Raw genomic sequence first — 19,265 nt, forward strand, 5'->3', positions numbered from 1 at the left:
TAGAATCATAAATTTACAGTGCAGAAGGAGGCCATTCGGCCCATCGAGTCTACACCGCCCTTGGAAAGAGCATCCTACTTAAACCCAGGCTTCCACCCTATCCCTGTATCCCAGTAACCCTTTTTTAAATTTAGAGTACCCAATTTTTTTTTCCCAATTAAGGGGCAATTTAGCGTGGCCAATCCACCTACCATGCACATCTTTGGGTTGTGGGGGTGAAACTCATGAAGACACGGAGGAAAATGTGCAAACGCCACAAGGACAGTGACCTGGGGCCAGGATCGAACCTGGGTCCTCAGCGCGGTAGGCAGTAGTGTCAACCACTGCGCCACCGTGGCACCCCGTAACCCGACTTAACCTTTTGGACACTAGGGGGCAATTTAGCGTGGCCTATCCACCTAACCTGCACATCTTTAGACTGTGGGAGGAAACCGGAGCACTCTGAGGAAACCCACGCAGACAGGGGGAGAACGTGCAGACTCCACACAGGCAGTCACCTAAAGCCGGAATTGAACCTGGGATCCTGGAGCTGTGAGGCAGCTGTGCTAACCACCAGAGGCAGAGTATCCAAGCAAGAGCTTTACCTCCTGAAAGACTTTAACTGTCATCATCATCGTGCATCTAAGATCTTTTATCCTTTTTACTTTATAATATTTTGTGTGTGTGTATAGAGTGGGGTGGGTTGGAAAGGGAGGAAGGGCTCAGAAAGAGTATTAGGTAGTCAGTTAGATTTTTTTATCAGTTGAATTATATTACTGTTAAATAATGGAAGGTTCTGTGTGTGTTACATTTACAAATTTGGTGACTGTAGTTTGTTGGGCTAATTTCTCTTGTGTTGCGACTCCGGGTCGGGGGGGGGGGGGGTGGAATTGACTGTACCCTAGCCCAGGGGGATGTGACAGTTGCTAGTCTAGGTGATGTTTCTGATTCAGCAGTTTCCCCAACGAACTAATGTTATTGTCGATCCAATATGACTGTAGGATACAGATTTATTTTCATTAAGAGAAAATAAATCTGCCGAACCTCAAATAAGTTGAACCCAAGTACAGGGGATTACCTGGAAACCCTTGCTGAGCTATGTCTTAATCTCAACAGTTTAGGACACCAAACTCCAGAAAGATAGATGTTGGATGCGAATGCTCGACCCTAAAAGAGCTGTGGCCATAAAAATGTATCTGATTCGGGTTGTCGGGACAGTGAGGGTTGGTTGCTTTTTGGGCAATTGAGGAGGGTGCCCACGTATGATGCTGGCCTCATCCAATCTCTGCCTTGTCCAAAGCCAATCACCGGGTAGTAACCCCACACTGGGAACCCTGGTCAACTTGCCACCCTTCTACGCAGATTGTCTCTGCGATTTGGTGACTTTTAGGTGGCCTTTGAAGGGGGGACACAGGGTTATTGTGTTGAGTCAGTTTGTTTCTGCTGTTTGTTGCATTTGCATTTGACAACAATGGAGATGATTGAAGGATTGATTTAATTTTGTTTTTCTCCTTTCCGATAGGCCGCAATGAGTTGATCGCGAGATACATCAAGCTGCGGACTGGCAAAACACGTACAAGGAAGCAGGTAAAGCTGGCCTGGGAAGCTTTGCTTTGGGGCAGAAAGGGGTGGCTTGTGCTGAAACATGGCTGCTGCTGCTTCAAGGCTGGCATGGTGAATGGGCAATGGGCAGCATGGTGGGTAACGAGAGGCAGAGGCGCTTTGTTGAGATACTTGCCGCAAACACTTAAATGTAATTTGTAAGGAGAGAACTGTCGTCCTTTAATAGTCAATTATTCCAAGGTTGACCAGGTGGGATAGGAGTGATTTGGCCAAATAGTCTACCTTCACTCCGAGTAATATTCTAACATGTCCAGTCAGGGAAACTTAGACATAAACTTTAATGAATCCTACTCTACTTACTCCTGATGCATTATTTCCTGTAGGTCACTTCCTCAGAAACCTACAAAGCGAATACGAGATTTATTTTTTACTTGGGAATGGGGTTGTGTGATTATTGTTTTCCTCGGATGTGGCAATTGTTGGGAAGACAGCATTTGTTGCCCACTTCAAATCATCCTTTAAATGAATGGCTTGCCCACCTCAGAAGGCAGTTAAGAGTCAATCACACTGCTGCAGGCCTGGAGTGACTTGTAGGCCAGGGCAGGTAAGGACAGCAGATTTCCTTCTTTTAAAATTTTTTTTTAGAATATCCAACTATTTTTTCCAATTAAGGGGCAATTTAGCGTGGCCAATCCACCTACCCTGCACATCTTTGGGTTGTGGGGGTGAAACCCACGCAGACACGGGGAGAACGTGCAAACTCCACACGGACAGTGACCCAGGGCTGGGATTCAAACCCGGGTCCTCAGCACCGTAGGCAGCAATGCTAACCACTGTGCCACCGTGCTCGAGATTTCCTTCCTTAAAGGACATTAATGAATCAGATGGGTTTTTACGACAATCGATGATTGTTGTCACGGTCGCCATTACTGAGACTAGCTTTCAATTCCAGATTTATTTATCAAATTTAAATTTCACCAGCTGCTGTTGGGGTTCGAAGCAAAGTCCCCAGAGTGTTAGCCAGCGCGTCTGGATTAGTAGTCCAGTCACGACAGGGCATCATGGTGCCACAGTGGTTAGCACTGCTGCCTCATAGCGCCAGATACCAGGGTTCCATTCCGACTTTAGGTGACTTTGTGGAGTATTTACGTTCTCCGGTTTCCTCCGAGTGCTCCGGTTTCCTCCCACAGTCCAAAGGGATGCAGGTTAGGTGGATTGGCCATGCTAAATTGCCCTTAGTATTGAAAGGTTAGATGGGGCTTACAGGGTTATGGGAATAGGGCAGAGGTTTGGGTCTAGTTAGGGTGCTCTTTCAGAGAGTCAGTGCAGACTCAATGGGCCAAATGGTCTCCATCTTCACTGTAGGGATTCTATGGATACAGCACCATCTCCCCTCCAGGGCTATCAAGATTAGAATTACACTCCAATTCAGACAGCCGGTGTTCGCATTAGAAGTCCCAGATCAGGTGCAGCACTGGCCAAATCCTCCTATCGTGCCGGAATGTGGCAACTAGGGGCTTTTCACAGTAACTTCATTTGAAGCCTACTTGTGACAATAAGCGATTTTCATTTAATTTTCATTTTCTTTTTTAAAATAAATTTAGAGTAGCCAATTCATTTTTTCCAATTAAGTGGCAATTTTAATGTGGCCAATCCACCTACCCTGCACATCTTTGGGTTGTGGGGGCGAAACCCAAGCAAACACGGGAGGAGAATGTGCAAACTCCATATGGACAGTGACCCAGACCCGGGATCGAACCTGGGACCTTGGCGCCGTGAGGCAGCAGGGCTAACCCACTGCGCCACCGTGCTGCCCCGTTATTTTCATTTTCAACCTCATTCCAGAACTCTCCCTATTTCTGGTGTCATCTTTGCAATTCCTACACCATCTTCAAGCCTGTCGGTGTGGCATTACCAATTAGTGCCTAAATACAGGTGTTGTTGTATGTTGTGTCTTATGCTTGGAGCTTGAATGAGACTGTGCTAATGTTTGTTGCATCTAGCACCCATGTAGCTGTAAGTCAGAGAAGACCATCAGCTATTCAGGCTAAAAATTATTGTAATGGTTAATTCTTTTTCTGAAACAAGAAGAATGATCAAACTGTTTAAAAAAAACCTCAAACAATCGGGGCATTGAGAAAATGGATAGAGAAGCAGTGATTACAAGGGGTGCAGGACTATTAGTAGGTTCAGGGTGAGCTCCTTTCTTGTAGTTTAAGGCCAAATTAATTGGACCACACCTGATAATCACATGCAGGTGTATGTCCAATCTTACCACCCAATTCCTTGCTGATGAACAAATTTAATTTGGTCAGTAGCGAGGAACATTTTCCTGAGGTGTGGGAGTTCAGAATGAGTTGGTATAAACTTCAAGTTAGAGCTTGACCGTTCACGGGTGATGTCAGTCCTCAAAGTAGTGGAAATTTGTGGCACGGTGGCACAGTGGTTAACACTGCTGTCTCACGGTGCCAGGGACCTGGGTTCAATTCCGGCCTTGGGTGACTGTGTGGAGTTTGCAAATTCTCCCCATGTCTATGTGGGTTTCCTCCGGTTTCCTCCCACAGTCCAAAGATGTGCAGATTAAGTGGATTGGCCATGCTTAAAATTGTCCCTTAGTGTCCAAAGATTAGGTGGGGTTACAGGAACATGGCAGGGGAGTGGGCCTAGGTTAGAGTGCTCTTTTGGAGGGTCAGTGCACTCGATGGGCCAAATGGCCCCCTTATGTTTTATTACAATTTAATACTGGAAATGCCAAATCACAGCAAATATTTGAAATATTTTTCAAATTGCTATATATTTTTAGAAACTTACTTTAAAAAAGAATTTAAATCTAGGCTACAGATTTTTTTTTATTCCCCCAAATTATTTCCCTTCCTCTCCTGAAGGGACAGACTGTATGGCATGTTCTGTAATTCTCTAACTGTAATTTTGTAAAAATCCCAATATACGAGCAGTGAGGCAGCAGAGTGAAACATCTCCTCCCAAATTCTGGATTTGGAATCCAACTGGGAGACGATGAATTACGCTTCTGTCCTCTAACCATAGACCATAGGGAGGTAGAATGCAGGAAGATCAGTGCACTGGATAACAATCTCCTGTTGCCATTTGGTGCTTTATTGGAGCACCATGTCTTGTCATTGAGAGGTGACCACTATTAGCAGATGGTTCAGACTTAAACAAATTGACACCAACAGGCCCCCGGCTGTAAGGTTCGCAGTGCAAGTCTATAGAATTCCACAGATTGACCGTGACTCCAGGTCAAACTTTGGCAGCTTTCGAACTGTTTATTTAAAAAAAAAGACTTCCCATCAGTAGACGAGGCTTGATCACCCGGGTGAGAGAACTTGACCAAATCGCTGGGTTAGATGTGGGAGCCTGTACCAGAATTGGGAGAGCTGTCCCACATACTAGTCCGGCAACATCCTGACATAGACATACTCGCTGAATCACACCTTATAGCCAATGCCCCGGAATCCGTCCTTACCACTCCTGGATATAACTTGACAGACCCAGCAGAGGTAGCAATACAATAGTATTCAATTGGGAGGGAGTTCTGACTCCAGACACGATGAAGTCTCAGATCAAAGATGGGCAAGGAAACATCCTGCTGGTTACCACCAACCCCCCCCCCCCCCCCCCCCCCCCCCCCCCCCCCCCCCCCAGCTGATGAGTCACTACTCTTCCACTTTGAACACCATTTTGAAGAAGCATTGAAGGTAGCAAGGGCACGGAATGTACTCTGGACGGGGTCTTCAATGTCCCATCAGCAAGAGGAGCTCAGAAGCACCACTATTGACCAAACTGGCTGAAGCCTAAAGGACATAGCTGCTGGACTGGGACTGTGGCAGGTGAGGAGGAAACCAACAAGAAGGAAAGTCCTACCGGACCTCATCCTTGCAAATGTAACTGTCGCAGAAGCATCTGTCCATAACAGTATTGGTGACCACTTCACAGTCATTACGGAGACCAAGTTCTGTCTTCATATTGAGGTACCCTCCCATCGTGCAGTAGGTCATTACCTCCGTGCTAAATGGGATTGATTCTGAACAGATCTAGAAGCTCCAAACTGAGCATCCATGAGGTGCTGTGGGCCATCAGCAACAGCAGCAGAATTGTACTCGACCGCACTCTGTAACCTCCTGGTTCAGCATATCCCCCACTCTACATTATCATCAAGCCCGGGGAGCAACCCTCATTCAATGAGAAGTGCAGGAGGGCATGCCAGGAGCAGTACCAGCCATACTGCAAAATAAGTTGTCAAACTGATAATGCTACAACAAAGGACGAAAGTATGCTAAGCAGCATTGAAGAGACAGAGTTAAATGATCCCACAGCCAATGAGTCGGATCTGATCTCTGCAGTCTTGTCATATCCAGTTATAGATGATGGACAATTAAGCAGCTAACCTGCATAATCTCCTTCTTTGGAGGAGGCTCCAGAAACATCCCCAATCTCAAAGATTAAAAAAATTTTTTTTTTTTTTATAAATTTACATTACCCAATTATTTTTTCCAATTAAGGGGCAATTTAGCATGGCCAATCCACCTACTCTGCACATTTTTGGGTTGTGGGGGCGAAACCCACGCAGACACAGGGAGAATGTGCAAACTCCACACGGACAGTGACCCAGAGCCGGGATCGAACCTGGGACCTCAGCGCCGTGAGGCGGTTGTGCTAACCACTAGGCCACCATCCTGCCCCACCCAATCTCAAAGATGAGGGAGGCCAGCACATTAGTGCAAAGGTTAATTGCAAAAGTATTCAGCCAGAAGTGCTGAGTCACCAATCGAGCTCCATCTTCTCCTGAGGTCCCAAGGTCTCAATTCACCGGGCGGACCGCAAGGCATCTTCAGGCAAAGCGAAGGGGTTTGCCTCCTCATCAACTCCTCCTGAACTCCTCCTGGTGCTTGGATGTGGTGACCCTGGCGACCTACTGCTCCCCAGACCTGGAATACTTGACCTTAAAGTGCCGCCCATACTATCTTCCACATGAGTTCACTTCAGCCATTATCACAGTGGTCTACATCCCACCCCAGGCTGAAGTGAGGAAGGCGCTGGATGAACTGTACACAGTCATAAACAACTATGAAACAGAACACCCGGAGGCCTTGTTTATTGTGGCTGGAGATTTCAACAAAGCCAACCTCGAGTGTACTGCCAAAATTCCACCAGCACATCTCCTGTCCCACCAGGGGCGACAACACTCTTGACCACTGCTACTCAAAAATCAAGGGCGCCTACCGTTCCATCCCCCAACCGCACTTTGGGAAATCAGACCATAAGACTGTGCTTCTTCTCCCGGCTTACAAGCAGAAGCTCAAGCGGGAGAATCCAGCTAAGAAGGTTGCGCAGTGCTGGTCCGAGGAGACAGAAGAGCTCTTGCGTGACTGCTTAGAGTCAGTGGATTGGTCCATATTTAAGAACTCAGTGACTAACTTAAATGAGTATGCCACCACCGTCACAGACTTCATCAGCAAATGTGTGGACGACTGCGTGCCAAAGAAAGCAGTACGTACGTTCCCCAACCGGAAACCATGGCTCAACCGCGAGATTGACTCCCTACTGAAGGACAGATCTGAGGCATTCAAGGCAGACAACCCTGTCCTATACAAGAAATCCAGGTATGACCTCCGCAAAGCCATCCGAGATGCCAAGAGAGAATATCAAACTAAGCTAGAGTCACAGACAGACTCGGCGGTTGTGGCAAGGACTAAACAACATAACGGGCTACAAAGCGAAGCCGAGCAGTATCTCTGGCAGCAGCGCACCCCTCCCCGATGAACTTAATGCATTCTATGCTCGGTTTGAGCAGGTAACCAACAATCTGCTGTCGAGTGCCCCAGCAGCCCATAATTCACCCATACCCACCATCACAGTTTCCGAAGTCAGATCGACCTTCCTGAAAGTGAACCCACGGAAGGCGATGGGCCCGGACGGGTTCCCTGGTCGTGCACTCAGAGCCTGCACATACCAGCTGGCAGAGGTATTCACAGACATCTTTAACCTATCCCTACTCCACTCCGAGGTCCCCACCTGCTTCAAGAAGACCACCATGATACCGGTACCAAAGAAGAACCAGGCAACATGCCTCAATGACTACCGCCCGGTGGCCCTGACGTCAGTTGTAATGAAGTGCTTCGAGAGGCTGATCATGAAGCGCATCACCTCCATACTCCCGGAACGCCTTGACCCACTTCAATTCGCATACCGTCACAACCGGTCCACATCAGACGCCATTTCCCTGGCCCTACACTCATCCCTAGAGCATCTCGAAAACAAGGACTCCTACATCAGACTCCTATTTATTGACTACAGCTCCGCCTTCAACACCATAATCCCAGCCAAGCTCATATCAAAGCTCCAAAACCTAGGACTTGGCTCTCCACTCTGCAACTAGATCCAGCAAAACTAAAGAGCTGGTCATCGACTTCAGGAAACAAAGTACTGTACACACCCCTGTCAGCATCAACGGAGCCGAGGTGGAGATGGTGAGCAGTTTCAAATTCCTAGGGGTGCACATCACCAAAAATCTATCCTGGTCCACTCGCGTCGACGCTATCACCAAGAAAGCACAACAGCGTCTATACTTCCTCAGGAAACTAAGGAAATTTGGCATGTCCACATTAACCCTTACCAACTTTTACAGATGCACTATAGAAAGCATCCTATCGGGCTGCATCGCAGCCTGGTATGGCAACTGCTCGGCCCAGGACCGCAAGGAACTTCAGAGAGTCGTGAATACCGCCCAGTCCATCTCACAAACCTGCCTCCCATCCATTGATTCCATCTACACCTCCCGCTGCCGGGGGAAAGCAGGCAGCATAATCAAGGATCCCTCCCACTCGGCTTACTCACTTTTCCAACTTCTTCCATCGGGCAGGAGATTCAGAAGTCTGAGAACACGCACGAACAGACTCAAAAACAGCTTCTTCCCCACTGTCACCAGACTCCTAAATGACCCTCTTATTGACTGACCTCATTAACACTACACCCTGCAACTGATATCAATGCTTATGTAGTTACATTGTATATCTTGTGTTGCCCTATTAATTATGTATTCTCATGTATTTTCTTGAATTTTGTTTAATTCCCTTTTCTTCCATGTACTGAATGATCTGTTGAGCTGCTTGCAAAAAAATACTTTTCACTGTACCTCGGTACACGTGACAATAAACAAATCCAATCCAATCCAATCACAGGTGCCAATTCACTCCATGCGAAATGAAATTAAATGAAAATCGCTTATTGTCACAAGTAGGCTTCAAACAAAGTTACTGTGAAAAGCCCCTAGTCGCCACATTCCACCGCCTGTGCAGGGAGGCTGGAATGGGAATTGAACCGTGCTGCTGGCCTGCCTTGGTCTGCTTTAAAAGCCAGCTCTTTAGCCCTGTGCTAAACCAGCCCCTCATGAAATGGCTGAAGGCACTGGATACTGCAAAGGCTATGGGCCCCGAGAACATTCCAGCAAAGTAGACTTGTGTTCCAGAACTAGCTTCACCCTTAGCCAAGCTGTTCCAGAGACAGTGTGGAAAAATGCCCCAGTATGCCCTACCCCATCCAGCTCATTATCGCCCCATCTGTTTACTCTCGATCATCAGCAAAGTGATGGAAGAGGCCGTCGACGGTGCTATCAAGCAATACTTACTCAGCAATAACCTGCTTACTAATGCTCAGTTTGGGTTTTGCCAGGGTCACTCAGCTCCATAATTTCATTGTATACTTGGTCTAATCATGGACAAAAGAGCTGGATTCCTGAGGTAAAGTGAGTGACTGCCCTTGACACCAAGGCAGCATGTGGAGATGGGAAACTGTTCATTATTGAGAGCCATACCTCGCACAAAGATAATTGTGCTTGCTGGAGGCCCAACAATGTCTCACTTCCTATGGAATATAAGGAAATTTGGCATGCCTGCATCGACTCTCACAAACTTCTACAGATCTGCAATAGAGAGCATCGTATCCGGCTGCATCACAGCTTGGTATGGCAACTGCTTGGTCCAAGATCGCAGTTAACTGCAGAGTGTGGTGAACTCAGTCCAGCGCATCACACAAGCTTGCCACCCCACATTGATTCTGTATACACCTCCCGCTGCCTCAGGAAGGCAGACAGCATTATCAGAGACCCCTCCCACCAGCCATTGCCTTCTTCCAGACCCTTCCATCAGGCAGAAGGAACAGATGTCTGAAGACCCGCACATCCAGACATAGGAACAGTCTCTTCCCCACAGCTACAAGACTCCTCAACGGCTTCCCCTCAGATTGATCTGTTCCCTGCAAGAACACTATTCACGATGCCCCATGCTGCTCTTGGTCATGTATTTGCTTTGTTTGGCCCCTTGTTCCTCACTGTAACCAATCACTGTTTGTCGATGTACCATTTGTCAATGTTCTCTGTTGATTATTCTCTTTGTCTATTATGTACGTACTGTGTACATTCCCTCGGCCACAGAAAAATACTTTTCACTGTACCGGTACATGTGACAATAAATCAAATCAAATTAAGCCTCAGGAAATCACTGCAAGAATTCCTCAGAGTTGTGTCTTCGACCTAGCCATCTCGAACTTCGTCATCAATGGCCTTCCCTCCATCAAAAGGTCAAAAGCATGGATGTGGGATGTTCGCTGATTGTTCAGCATTATTCATAACTCCTCAGCTATTCAAGCAGCACCTTCTCACATTAATCAAGATCTGGACAAGATTCAGGTTTGGGCTGCTAAGTCACGGGTATCATTCATTTAAAAAAAATTTAAGAGTACTCCATTCATTTTTTCCAATTAAGGGGCAATTTAGCATGGCCAATCCACCTACCTTGCACATCTTTGGGTTGTGGGGGCGAAACCCACGCAAACATGGGGAGAATGTGCATACTCCACACGGACAGTGACCCAGAGCCAGGATCGAACCTGGGATCCCGGCGCTGTGAGGCAGCAGTGATAACCACAGCGCCACTTTGCACCCTTCTTCATTTCTCTTAACAGCTTGTGATAGGTTTAATCAAGTCCTGGAGATCCATCCACTTTCAAATCAAAAAATCCCTAAGCATTCCCACTCTTGCCATTTAAATGGCTCTAGGCGCTGCCCCATAGGTATCATTCATGCCATACAAGTGCCAGGCAATGATAATCTCCAACAAAGGAGAATTTAGCCATTTCCCCTTGACATTCAACAGCATTACCATTGCTGAATCCACCACTATCAACATATTTTGGGGGTTACCGTTAACCATAAACTGAACTGGGCCAGCAATTTAAATACTCTGGCTCCAAGTGCAGGTCCAGAGACTGTGCATTCTGTGGTGAGTAACTCATCTCCTGACTTCCCATAGCTTGTCCACCATCTACAAGTCACAGATCAGGAGTGTAATGGAATACCCTCCATTTGGCTGGATGAGTGCAGCTCCAACAATACTCAAAACTCAACGCCATCCAGGAGAAAGCTTGATCAGCATCCCATTCCTTGCTTTAAATATTGTTGCCTTTTTTACCTACTGTAAATATGGCAGTCAATGAGGTTGCCCTCCTTTCTTTGGATATCTATATTATATTGCTCAGAGTCGCCAGGTATCAAATGATACCACTACAAGATTCAACCAGCTATCGGTCAAAGAGCCAAACACCAGTTAGTTAGTTCAAGATCAAGGGTACTTTATTTACACACACAATTAATCATGCAACATAAACACCACTAGTTAAACTACACCTATCAACTATGACAACCTGTACTTAACTTCAGTCACCCGGCTTAGGTCAGAGGAACAGTGGCCGTTGTTTTGATCTGTATCTATTGGGTCTGTGGAAGTAACTGCTGCTCAGCTAGGCTCGAGTCTGGTAGCGGGCATTGAACTTGAACTTGCTTCTGGTGGCGCTGCACTTGGAAATAGACGTTGCCGGAGCGCCAGGTCCAAGAGAGGTGGAACACATGGTGGTCTCTCTTTTTATCCTTGGGGGTTTTTTTGCTCTCTTTTGGGCGGTCCTTCAGTTTGGACCCCACTAATTGGGTAATTCCTGATCACTGTGTTCGATTTGAACCAATAAAGGGAACAATAAACCAATGATGGCTGGTCATTGACCCTGTTGTTTATGCCTCCCTAGTTCAGGGAGTGGCATTGAAATGTCTGGAGTTGTATCGGTCGCTCAAGTATCAGTCCTTTGTCTGGCGGAGACGGGCCATCAAATGTTAATCGGTTGGGGGTTTCGATACCGTCTGGGTTCCTCATTCACAAATATATATTCAGGCTCTGAGCCTGCCTGAATCTCGCATTGTCCATTTTTCCCGCTATGCTTTGTGACCTTCCCTGTTCCTGGTTGTAAGTAGCCATCCCAGATGGCTACAATATTAACTCCCTTCACCACTGGCACACAGTGGCAGCAATGTGTACCATCTAAATGGTGACCAAGGAATTCCACTATTTCATTCTTCATCCTCTGCATATTATCGAAAAGGTTTACCAAATATTTTCTGAAAAAAATTACTACGAAAATAACTTTACTTTGTTTACTGACTCATCAATAGGAGTAGATTCGGTCAGAGGAGCCCGCATTGTGATTGGGTGTGCCTTATGCTGTATGTGTTGATTCAGTGTCACCTGGAACTGCTGCGGCGAATTTGAGACTGCTAATTATTCCATTCCGGTCCGATCTGGCTCTGAGTCCGGTTCGGTCTGGCCCTGTATCTGATCCAAGTGTTTCCAAGTGGGGTGAGATTAGTGGAATCCAGGAGCAATTTTAGGCTGCTAGCAGTGAGGTAGCAGAGGACATTTAATAACTTCTGCTTCACCGCTTGTCTAATCTATCGAAACTGGAAATTGGTTCAGTGACTTTTTGTGCTTCATGGTATATGGACATCACTGGCAAGGCCATCATTTGTTGCCCATCCCTACTTGCACTTAAATTGGATGATCTTCAAGACCATTTCAGAGGCCACTTAAGCGTCAACCACATTGCCGTGGGTCCAGAATTTCATGTAGGCCAGACCAGTAAAGGACAGCAGATTTCCTTGCCTCGTGAACCAGATGGGTTTATTACAACAATCTATGATAGTGAGGATGACGATCATTATTCCTGGAGCCAAACATATCGAAGTCTTCCACATGAGCTGGACTTGAGACTTTGCAGGTGAATAATTGGGAGGGATCATCCAAGCATTTTCCATAGCGAACTAACTCTGCTCTGCTGGGTCAGTTATAGCACTGCTCACAGACTTGTGATAAGTTGAAGGTTATCAACTCTGGTTGGACATGTTACTGAAAGCATCATGCCATTACTACCACGTCCCCACACTCCTTTCTCTCAAAGCAACCCCAGTTAAAAAGCAAATAGGCTCCATTAGCTAATTGGTTGGTTTCTTGGTTGTCAGTCAACTGGCCTTTTCTCCCTCCAACATTTTTAGACCCCGGGAATGTTTTCCCTGAGATCTCTCCGCTGTGTGTTTTTCAGCGGCAGAGGCAGCCCCCAGCAGGATTTTCTTGTCCCGCCGTTGTCAACGGAATTACCGGTTGACTGCATCCCTTGATGCCCGGCAGCCCGTGCACCGTTGTTGGGGCCGGAATATCCCATCGTCATGGGGTACGGGTCTCTGGCACAGAGTCTGTCCCTGTTGCTCAGAAGGGAAGGGGGGAAAGGAGTAGAACATTAGTCATTGGAGACTCCAGAGTTAGGGGGATAGATAGGAGATTCTGTGGGAACGAGAGGTTGGTGTTTTGCCTCCCAGGTGCCAGGGTCCGCGATGTCTCAGATCGTGTTTTCGGGATCCTTAAGGGGGAGGAGGAGCAGCCCCAAGTCGTGGTCCACATAGGTACCAACGACATAGGTAGGAAAAGGGATAGGGATGTAAGGCAGGAATTCAGGGAGCTAGGGTGGAAACTTAGAGCTAGAACAAACAGAGTTATTATCTCTGGGTTGTTACCCGTGCCACGTGCTAGCGAGTCAAGGAATAGGGAGAGAGAGTAGTTGAACACGTGGCTGCAGGGATGGTGCAGGAGGGAGGGTTTCAGATTCCTGGACAATTGGGGCTCATTCTGGGGTAGGTGGGACCTCTACAAACGAGATGGTCTACACCTGGACCAGAAGGGTACTAATATCCTCGGGGGGAGGTTTGCAAATGCTCTTTGGGAGGGTTTAAACTAGTTCAGCAGGGGATTGGGAACCTGAATTGTAGCTCCAGGACACAAGAAGCTGAGAGTAGTGAGGTCATGAGTAAGGTTTCAAAGTTGCAGTAGTGTACCGGAGGAAGGAAGGTGGTCTAAAGTGCACCTACTTCAATGCCAGGAGCATCCGGAATAAGGTGGGTGAGCTTGCGGCATGGGTTAGTACCTGGGACTTCGATGTGGTGGCCATTTCGGAGACATGGATGGAGCAGGGCGAGGAATGGTTGTTGCAGGTGCCGGGATTCAGATATTTCAGTAAGTTCAGGGAAGGTGGTAAGAGAGGGGGAGGGGTGGCATTGTTAGTCAAGGACAGTATTACGGTGGCTGAGAGGACATTTGATGAGGACTCGAATACTGAGGTAGTATGGGCTGAGTTAAGAAACAGTAAAGGAGAGGTCACCCTGTTAAGGCTTTTCTATAGGCCTCTGAAAAGTTCCAGAGATGTAGAGGAAAGGATTGCAAAGATGATTCTGGATAGGAGCGAAAATAACAGGGTAGTTGTTATGGGGGACTTTAACTTTCCAAATATTGACGGGAAACACTATAGTTCGAGTACTTTAGATGGATCCGTTTTTGTCCAATGTGTGCAGGAGGGTTTCCTGATGCAGTATGTAGATAGGCCAACAAGAGGCAAGGCCATATTGGATTTGGTACTGGGTAATGAACCAGGACAGGTGTTAGATTTGGAGGTAGGTGAGCATTTTGGTGATAGTGACCACAATTCGATTACGTTTACTTTAGCGATGGAAAGGGATAGGTATAAACCGCAGGGCAAGAGTTATTGCTGGGGGAAAGGCAATTATGATGCGATGGGGCAAGACTTAGGATGCATCGCCTGGAGAGGAAAACTGCAGGGGATGGACACAATGGAAATGTGGAGCATGTTCAAGGAACAGCTACTGCGTGTCCTTGATAAGTATGTACCTGTTAGGCAGGGAGGAAGTGGTCGAGTGAGGGAACCATGGGTTACTAAAGCAGTTGAATCACTTGTCAAGAGGAAGAAGGAGGCTTATGTGAAGATGAGACGTGATGATTCAGTTGGGTCGCTTGAGAGTTACAAGTTAGCCAGGAAGGCTCTAAAGAGAGAGCTAAGAAGAGCCAAGCGAGGACATGAGAAGTCTTTGGCAGGTAGGATCAAGGATAACCCTAAAGCTTTCTATAGGTATGTTAGGAATAAAAGAATGACTAAGGTAAGAGTAGGGCCAGTCAAGGACAGTAGTGGGAAGTTGTGCGTAGAGTCCGAGGAGATAGGAGAGGTGCTAAATGAGTATTTTTCGTCAGTTTTCACACAGGAAAAAGACAAAGTTGTCGAGGAGAATACGGAGATACAAGCTACTAGACTAGAAGGGCGTGAGGTTCATAAGGAGGAGGTGTTAGCGATTCTGGAAAGTGTGAAAATAGATAAGTCCCCTGGGCCGGATGGGATTTATCCTAGGATTCTCTGGGAAGCTAGGGAGGAGATTGCTGAGCCTTTGGCTTTGATCTTTAAGTCATCTTTGTCTACAGGAATAGTGCCAGAGGACTGGAGGATAGCAAATGTTGTCCCCTTGTACAAGAAGGGGAGTAGAGATAACCCCGGTAACTATAGGCCAGTGAGCCTTACTTCTCTTGTGGGAAAAGTCTTGGAAAGGTTTATAAGAGATAGGATGTATAATCATCTGCAAAGGAATAATTTGATTAGAGATAGTCAACATGGTTTTGTGAAGGGTAGGTCGTGCCTCACAAACCTCATTGAGTTCTTCGAGACGGTGACCAAACAGGTGGATGAGGGTAAAGCAGTTCATGTGGTGTATATGGATTTCAGTAAAGCGTTTGATAAGGTTCCCCACGGTAGGCTATTGCAGAAAATACAGAGGCATGGGATTCGGGGTGATTTAGCAGTTTGGATCAGAAATTGGCTAGCTGGAAGAAGACAAAGAGTGGTGGTTGATGGGAAATGCTCTGACTGGTGTCCAGTTACTAGTGGTGTGCCATAAGGATCTGTTCTGGGGCCGTTGCTGTTTGTCATTTTTATAAATGACCTGGAGGAGGGCGTAGAAGGATGGGTGAGTAAATTTGCAGATGACACTAAAGTCGGTGGAGTTGTGGACAGTGCAGAAGGATGTTACAAGTTACAGAGGGACATAGATAAGCTGCAGAGCTGGGCTGACAAGTGGCAAATGGAGTTTAATGCAGAAAAGTGTGAGGTGATACATTTTGTAAGGAATAACAGAAAGGCAGAGTACTGGGCTAATGGTAAGATTCTTGGTAGGGTGGACGAGCAGAGATCTCGGTGTCCATGTCCGTAGATCCCTGAAAGTTGCCACCCAGGTTGAGAGGGTTGTTAAGAAGGCGTACGGTGTGTTAGCTTTTATTGGTAGAGGGATTGAGTTTCGGAGCCATGAGGTCATGTTGCAGTTGTACAAAACTCTGGTGCGGCCGCATTTGGAGTATTGTGTGCAGTTCTGGTCGCCACATTATAGGAAGGATGTGGAAGCATTGGAAAGGGTACAGAGGAGATTTACAAGAATGTTGCCTGGTATGGAGGGAAGATCATATGAGGAAAGGCTGAAGGACTTGAGGCTGTTTTCGTCAGAGTGAAGAAGGTTAAGAGGTGACTTAATTGAGGCATACAAGATGATCAGAGGATTAGATAGGGTGGACAGTGAGAGCCTTTTTCCTCGGATGGTGATGTCCAGCACAAGGGGACATAGCTTTAAATTGAGGAGAGATAGATATAGGACAGATGTCAGAGGTAGGTTCTTTACTCAGAGAGTAGTAAGGGCGTGGAATGCCCTGCCTGCAACAGTAGTGGACTCGCCAACACTAAACGCATTCAAATGGTCATTAGATAGGTATATGGACGATAAGGGAATAGTGTAGAGGGACTTTAGAGGGGTTTCACAGGACGGCGCAACATCGTGGGCCAAAGGGCCTGTACTGCGCTGTTATGTTCTATGAACAGCTGGTAAATTTCACCCTTAGTCTTTCATCCCTGGGGACTACTGGATTTGGTCAAGCTGTGACATAGAACAGCGTGATGAGCAATGTTATCCTGATAACCCTTTGGATGAGGCAACAGTTGCTACAACAGTGGGGGTGAACACTCCTTCCTAGATAGGGTTACCCACTGGATTAAATCTATTTCTGGAGGTTTCATTGCACGAGTTGTCCCCACACTCCAACCTTTAGTTGGTCAACACATCCATCCTTATGATGTACTGCCTCCCCACACCGATTGGACAAAAACAAAGCGACTCATTACCAAATTGGATAATTATCAGCTCTTTTTATTCTCCCAATTTCAATATTTTTCTGGTAAAGAGAAAAGCTCAAATAAAAATGACAAAACAGAACCCAATCTTTTTTAATATCCCGATCTGATGAATTTTCACCAAGATTGCACACAATAGATTGATCTCCAATCCCTGGAGGCCTATGGTTAATCCTGGAGGGATGGAAACTCCTGCCCCCAGGTCCTTGCTGCAATCATTCCAGATGAGAGGTGTTTTAAGATGAAGGATGAGAAAGTTGATTTCCTTGATCGATTTAACACTGCTGGTTGCGGGTGGGACCCAGGGGGTGTGCCGGCTGGGAACGGCCTACCCACAGCCCCTGCTCTCTGGGCAGCCGAGAACTCTGGATCTGTGATTGCCTCGGCCGGGAATGGCAGGAATCATGATCGAGAGCCTACTCGGAGAGCAGCAATCTTTAAAAATTGTTCAACCATTCCTACTTTGGAAAGGAGTAAACTCCAATATCAGAAAAAAACATTTGGATCTAGTCAAAGCCTGAAGAACTGATTGCTAGGAGGTTCCTGCCTGAAGCCATCAATCGGCGAGGTTAATACTTGTTGGTGTCTTAACCATTTTCCTAACATTCAAATCCCTGCTTTTGTGTAGGACTGAGGTGGAGGAAGAGGGAAAGTAATCCTTTAGAGCAGGGGTGTCAAACTCAACTACACCGTGGGCCAAAATTAAAAAATCGGGACAAGTCGAGGGCCGGACTGGTTCAATGTTTTTTTTGCAAAACTTATTGAAATGAACTTATTGAACCTGGAACTAATAAAGCTTAGGTTATTGCCTATAAAAACAACATTAAATATTAAATAAATAAAAAAATTAGTTGCATTTATTTCTTATTGCTTTATCTGGAGCTTTTCCAGAGTAATTTCTAATGAAAACATTTTTCCCACAGGCCAACACTTTGTGATTCACACTATACCTGAATAAACTCGGCATCAGCCATATCATACACCATAGGCGCTTCAATTGCTGGGGCCAGCTTTAATAGTAATTAGATATTATTAGGGCAGCACGGTGGCCTAGTGGTTAGCACAACCGCCTCACGGCGCTGAGGTCCCAGGTTCGATCCCGGCTCTGGGTCACTGTCCGTGTGGAGTTTGCACGTTCTCCCCGTGTCTGCGTGGGTTTCGCCCCCACAACCCAAAAATGTGCAGAGTAGGTGGATTGGCCACGCTAAATTGCCCCTTAATTGGAAAAAATAATTGGCTAATCTAAAATTTTTTTTTTAAGTAATTAGATATTATCTGGCGGGCCAAAGATAATTCCACCGCGGGCCGGATTTGGCCCGCGGGCCTCGAGTTTGACATATATGCTTTAGAGCATTAAGGTAGTTCACTTACTTGAACACAAAAAAAATCACAGGGCGATGGGGAAAGAAGAAGGGAATGGGACTGATTGGAAGAGCCACCACCGGTACAAAGAGCTGAATAGCCTCTTTTCCCTACTGTATTCTGATTAAATAACACTTCACTAAAATGGCAAAATGTTGCTATGTTTTAGGAGGGCTGGCAGTGAATGTGGAACAATACCTCAGAATGCTGGGTACAGGAGGGCCCCATTGGATTGTGATAAGCTTTGGTGACTTCTCAAGTGACCCAAGTTCCTGCCAGGACACCAGACTCATTAGGTGAAGGAAGATCCCACTTGTTTGAAACTATCACGCTGTGTTAGTTCATTACTTTATAACTTAAATGAAGTTGAATATTGCTGAAAAATGAGACCTGCTGTCAAAGCGTTTTGTCTTGCACTCATCAGGTCAGATTCGCAAGAGTACCAAATCTCCATGGGAAAAAACAGTTTATACTGCATGCTGGTACATGCTGATTGGTTAGCAAGGGAACACTGATTGGTTGAGATGTTGCATTGACAAATGCACTAGAGAGCTTTATTGTTCATTCAAAAAATATGCAATGCCTGGACATGTTCCTATTGCCTGCAGAGGGACAGGCCCCAGCGTAAGAATAGATGTAGCTTCTAGCACATGTAAGTGAGCCACACCACGAACCTGACTTATAATCTTGAATTAGTTGCTAGTGAACAATTGAATTACTTCGAGTGGAGCAGCTCTATGGTAACTCAGAAGACTCATTAATGCATACAAATATCAATAAATGCTGGCACTGACTTTGAGAACAAAGGAAAGGGTCAAGGAATATTGCCTGCCAGAAAGCAACTTGGCTGTCGTTGCATGACTGTTTGCAGCTATAGAGTTTATACGCAAGCTTGAGAAGGGATGGGGGAAAAGGGGAAAGTTGGTGATGGACGGTCTGGCTCTGCATGCCCTAACTAACTA

The 19,265-nt window shown here is 46.4% G+C and overlaps 1 protein-coding gene across 9 annotated transcripts in view; it reads left to right on the top strand.

The window, feature by feature from the left end:
• Window positions 1-19,265, top strand: part of LOC119978579 (transcriptional enhancer factor TEF-5-like) — a 278,752-nt gene that overhangs the window by 192,044 nt on the left and 67,443 nt on the right. For all 9 annotated transcript variants that reach the window (XM_038820338.1, XM_038820342.1, XM_038820339.1 and 6 more), the window contains exon 3: window positions 1,502-1,566. In XM_038820338.1, the coding sequence (XP_038676266.1) occupies window positions 1,502-1,566 (65 nt within the window). The remainder of the gene's footprint in view (window positions 1-1,501; window positions 1,567-19,265) is intronic.

Source organism: Scyliorhinus canicula, chromosome 15, assembly GCF_902713615.1.
Source record: "Scyliorhinus canicula chromosome 15, sScyCan1.1, whole genome shotgun sequence".
Taxonomy (NCBI): Eukaryota; Metazoa; Chordata; class Chondrichthyes; order Carcharhiniformes; family Scyliorhinidae; genus Scyliorhinus; species Scyliorhinus canicula.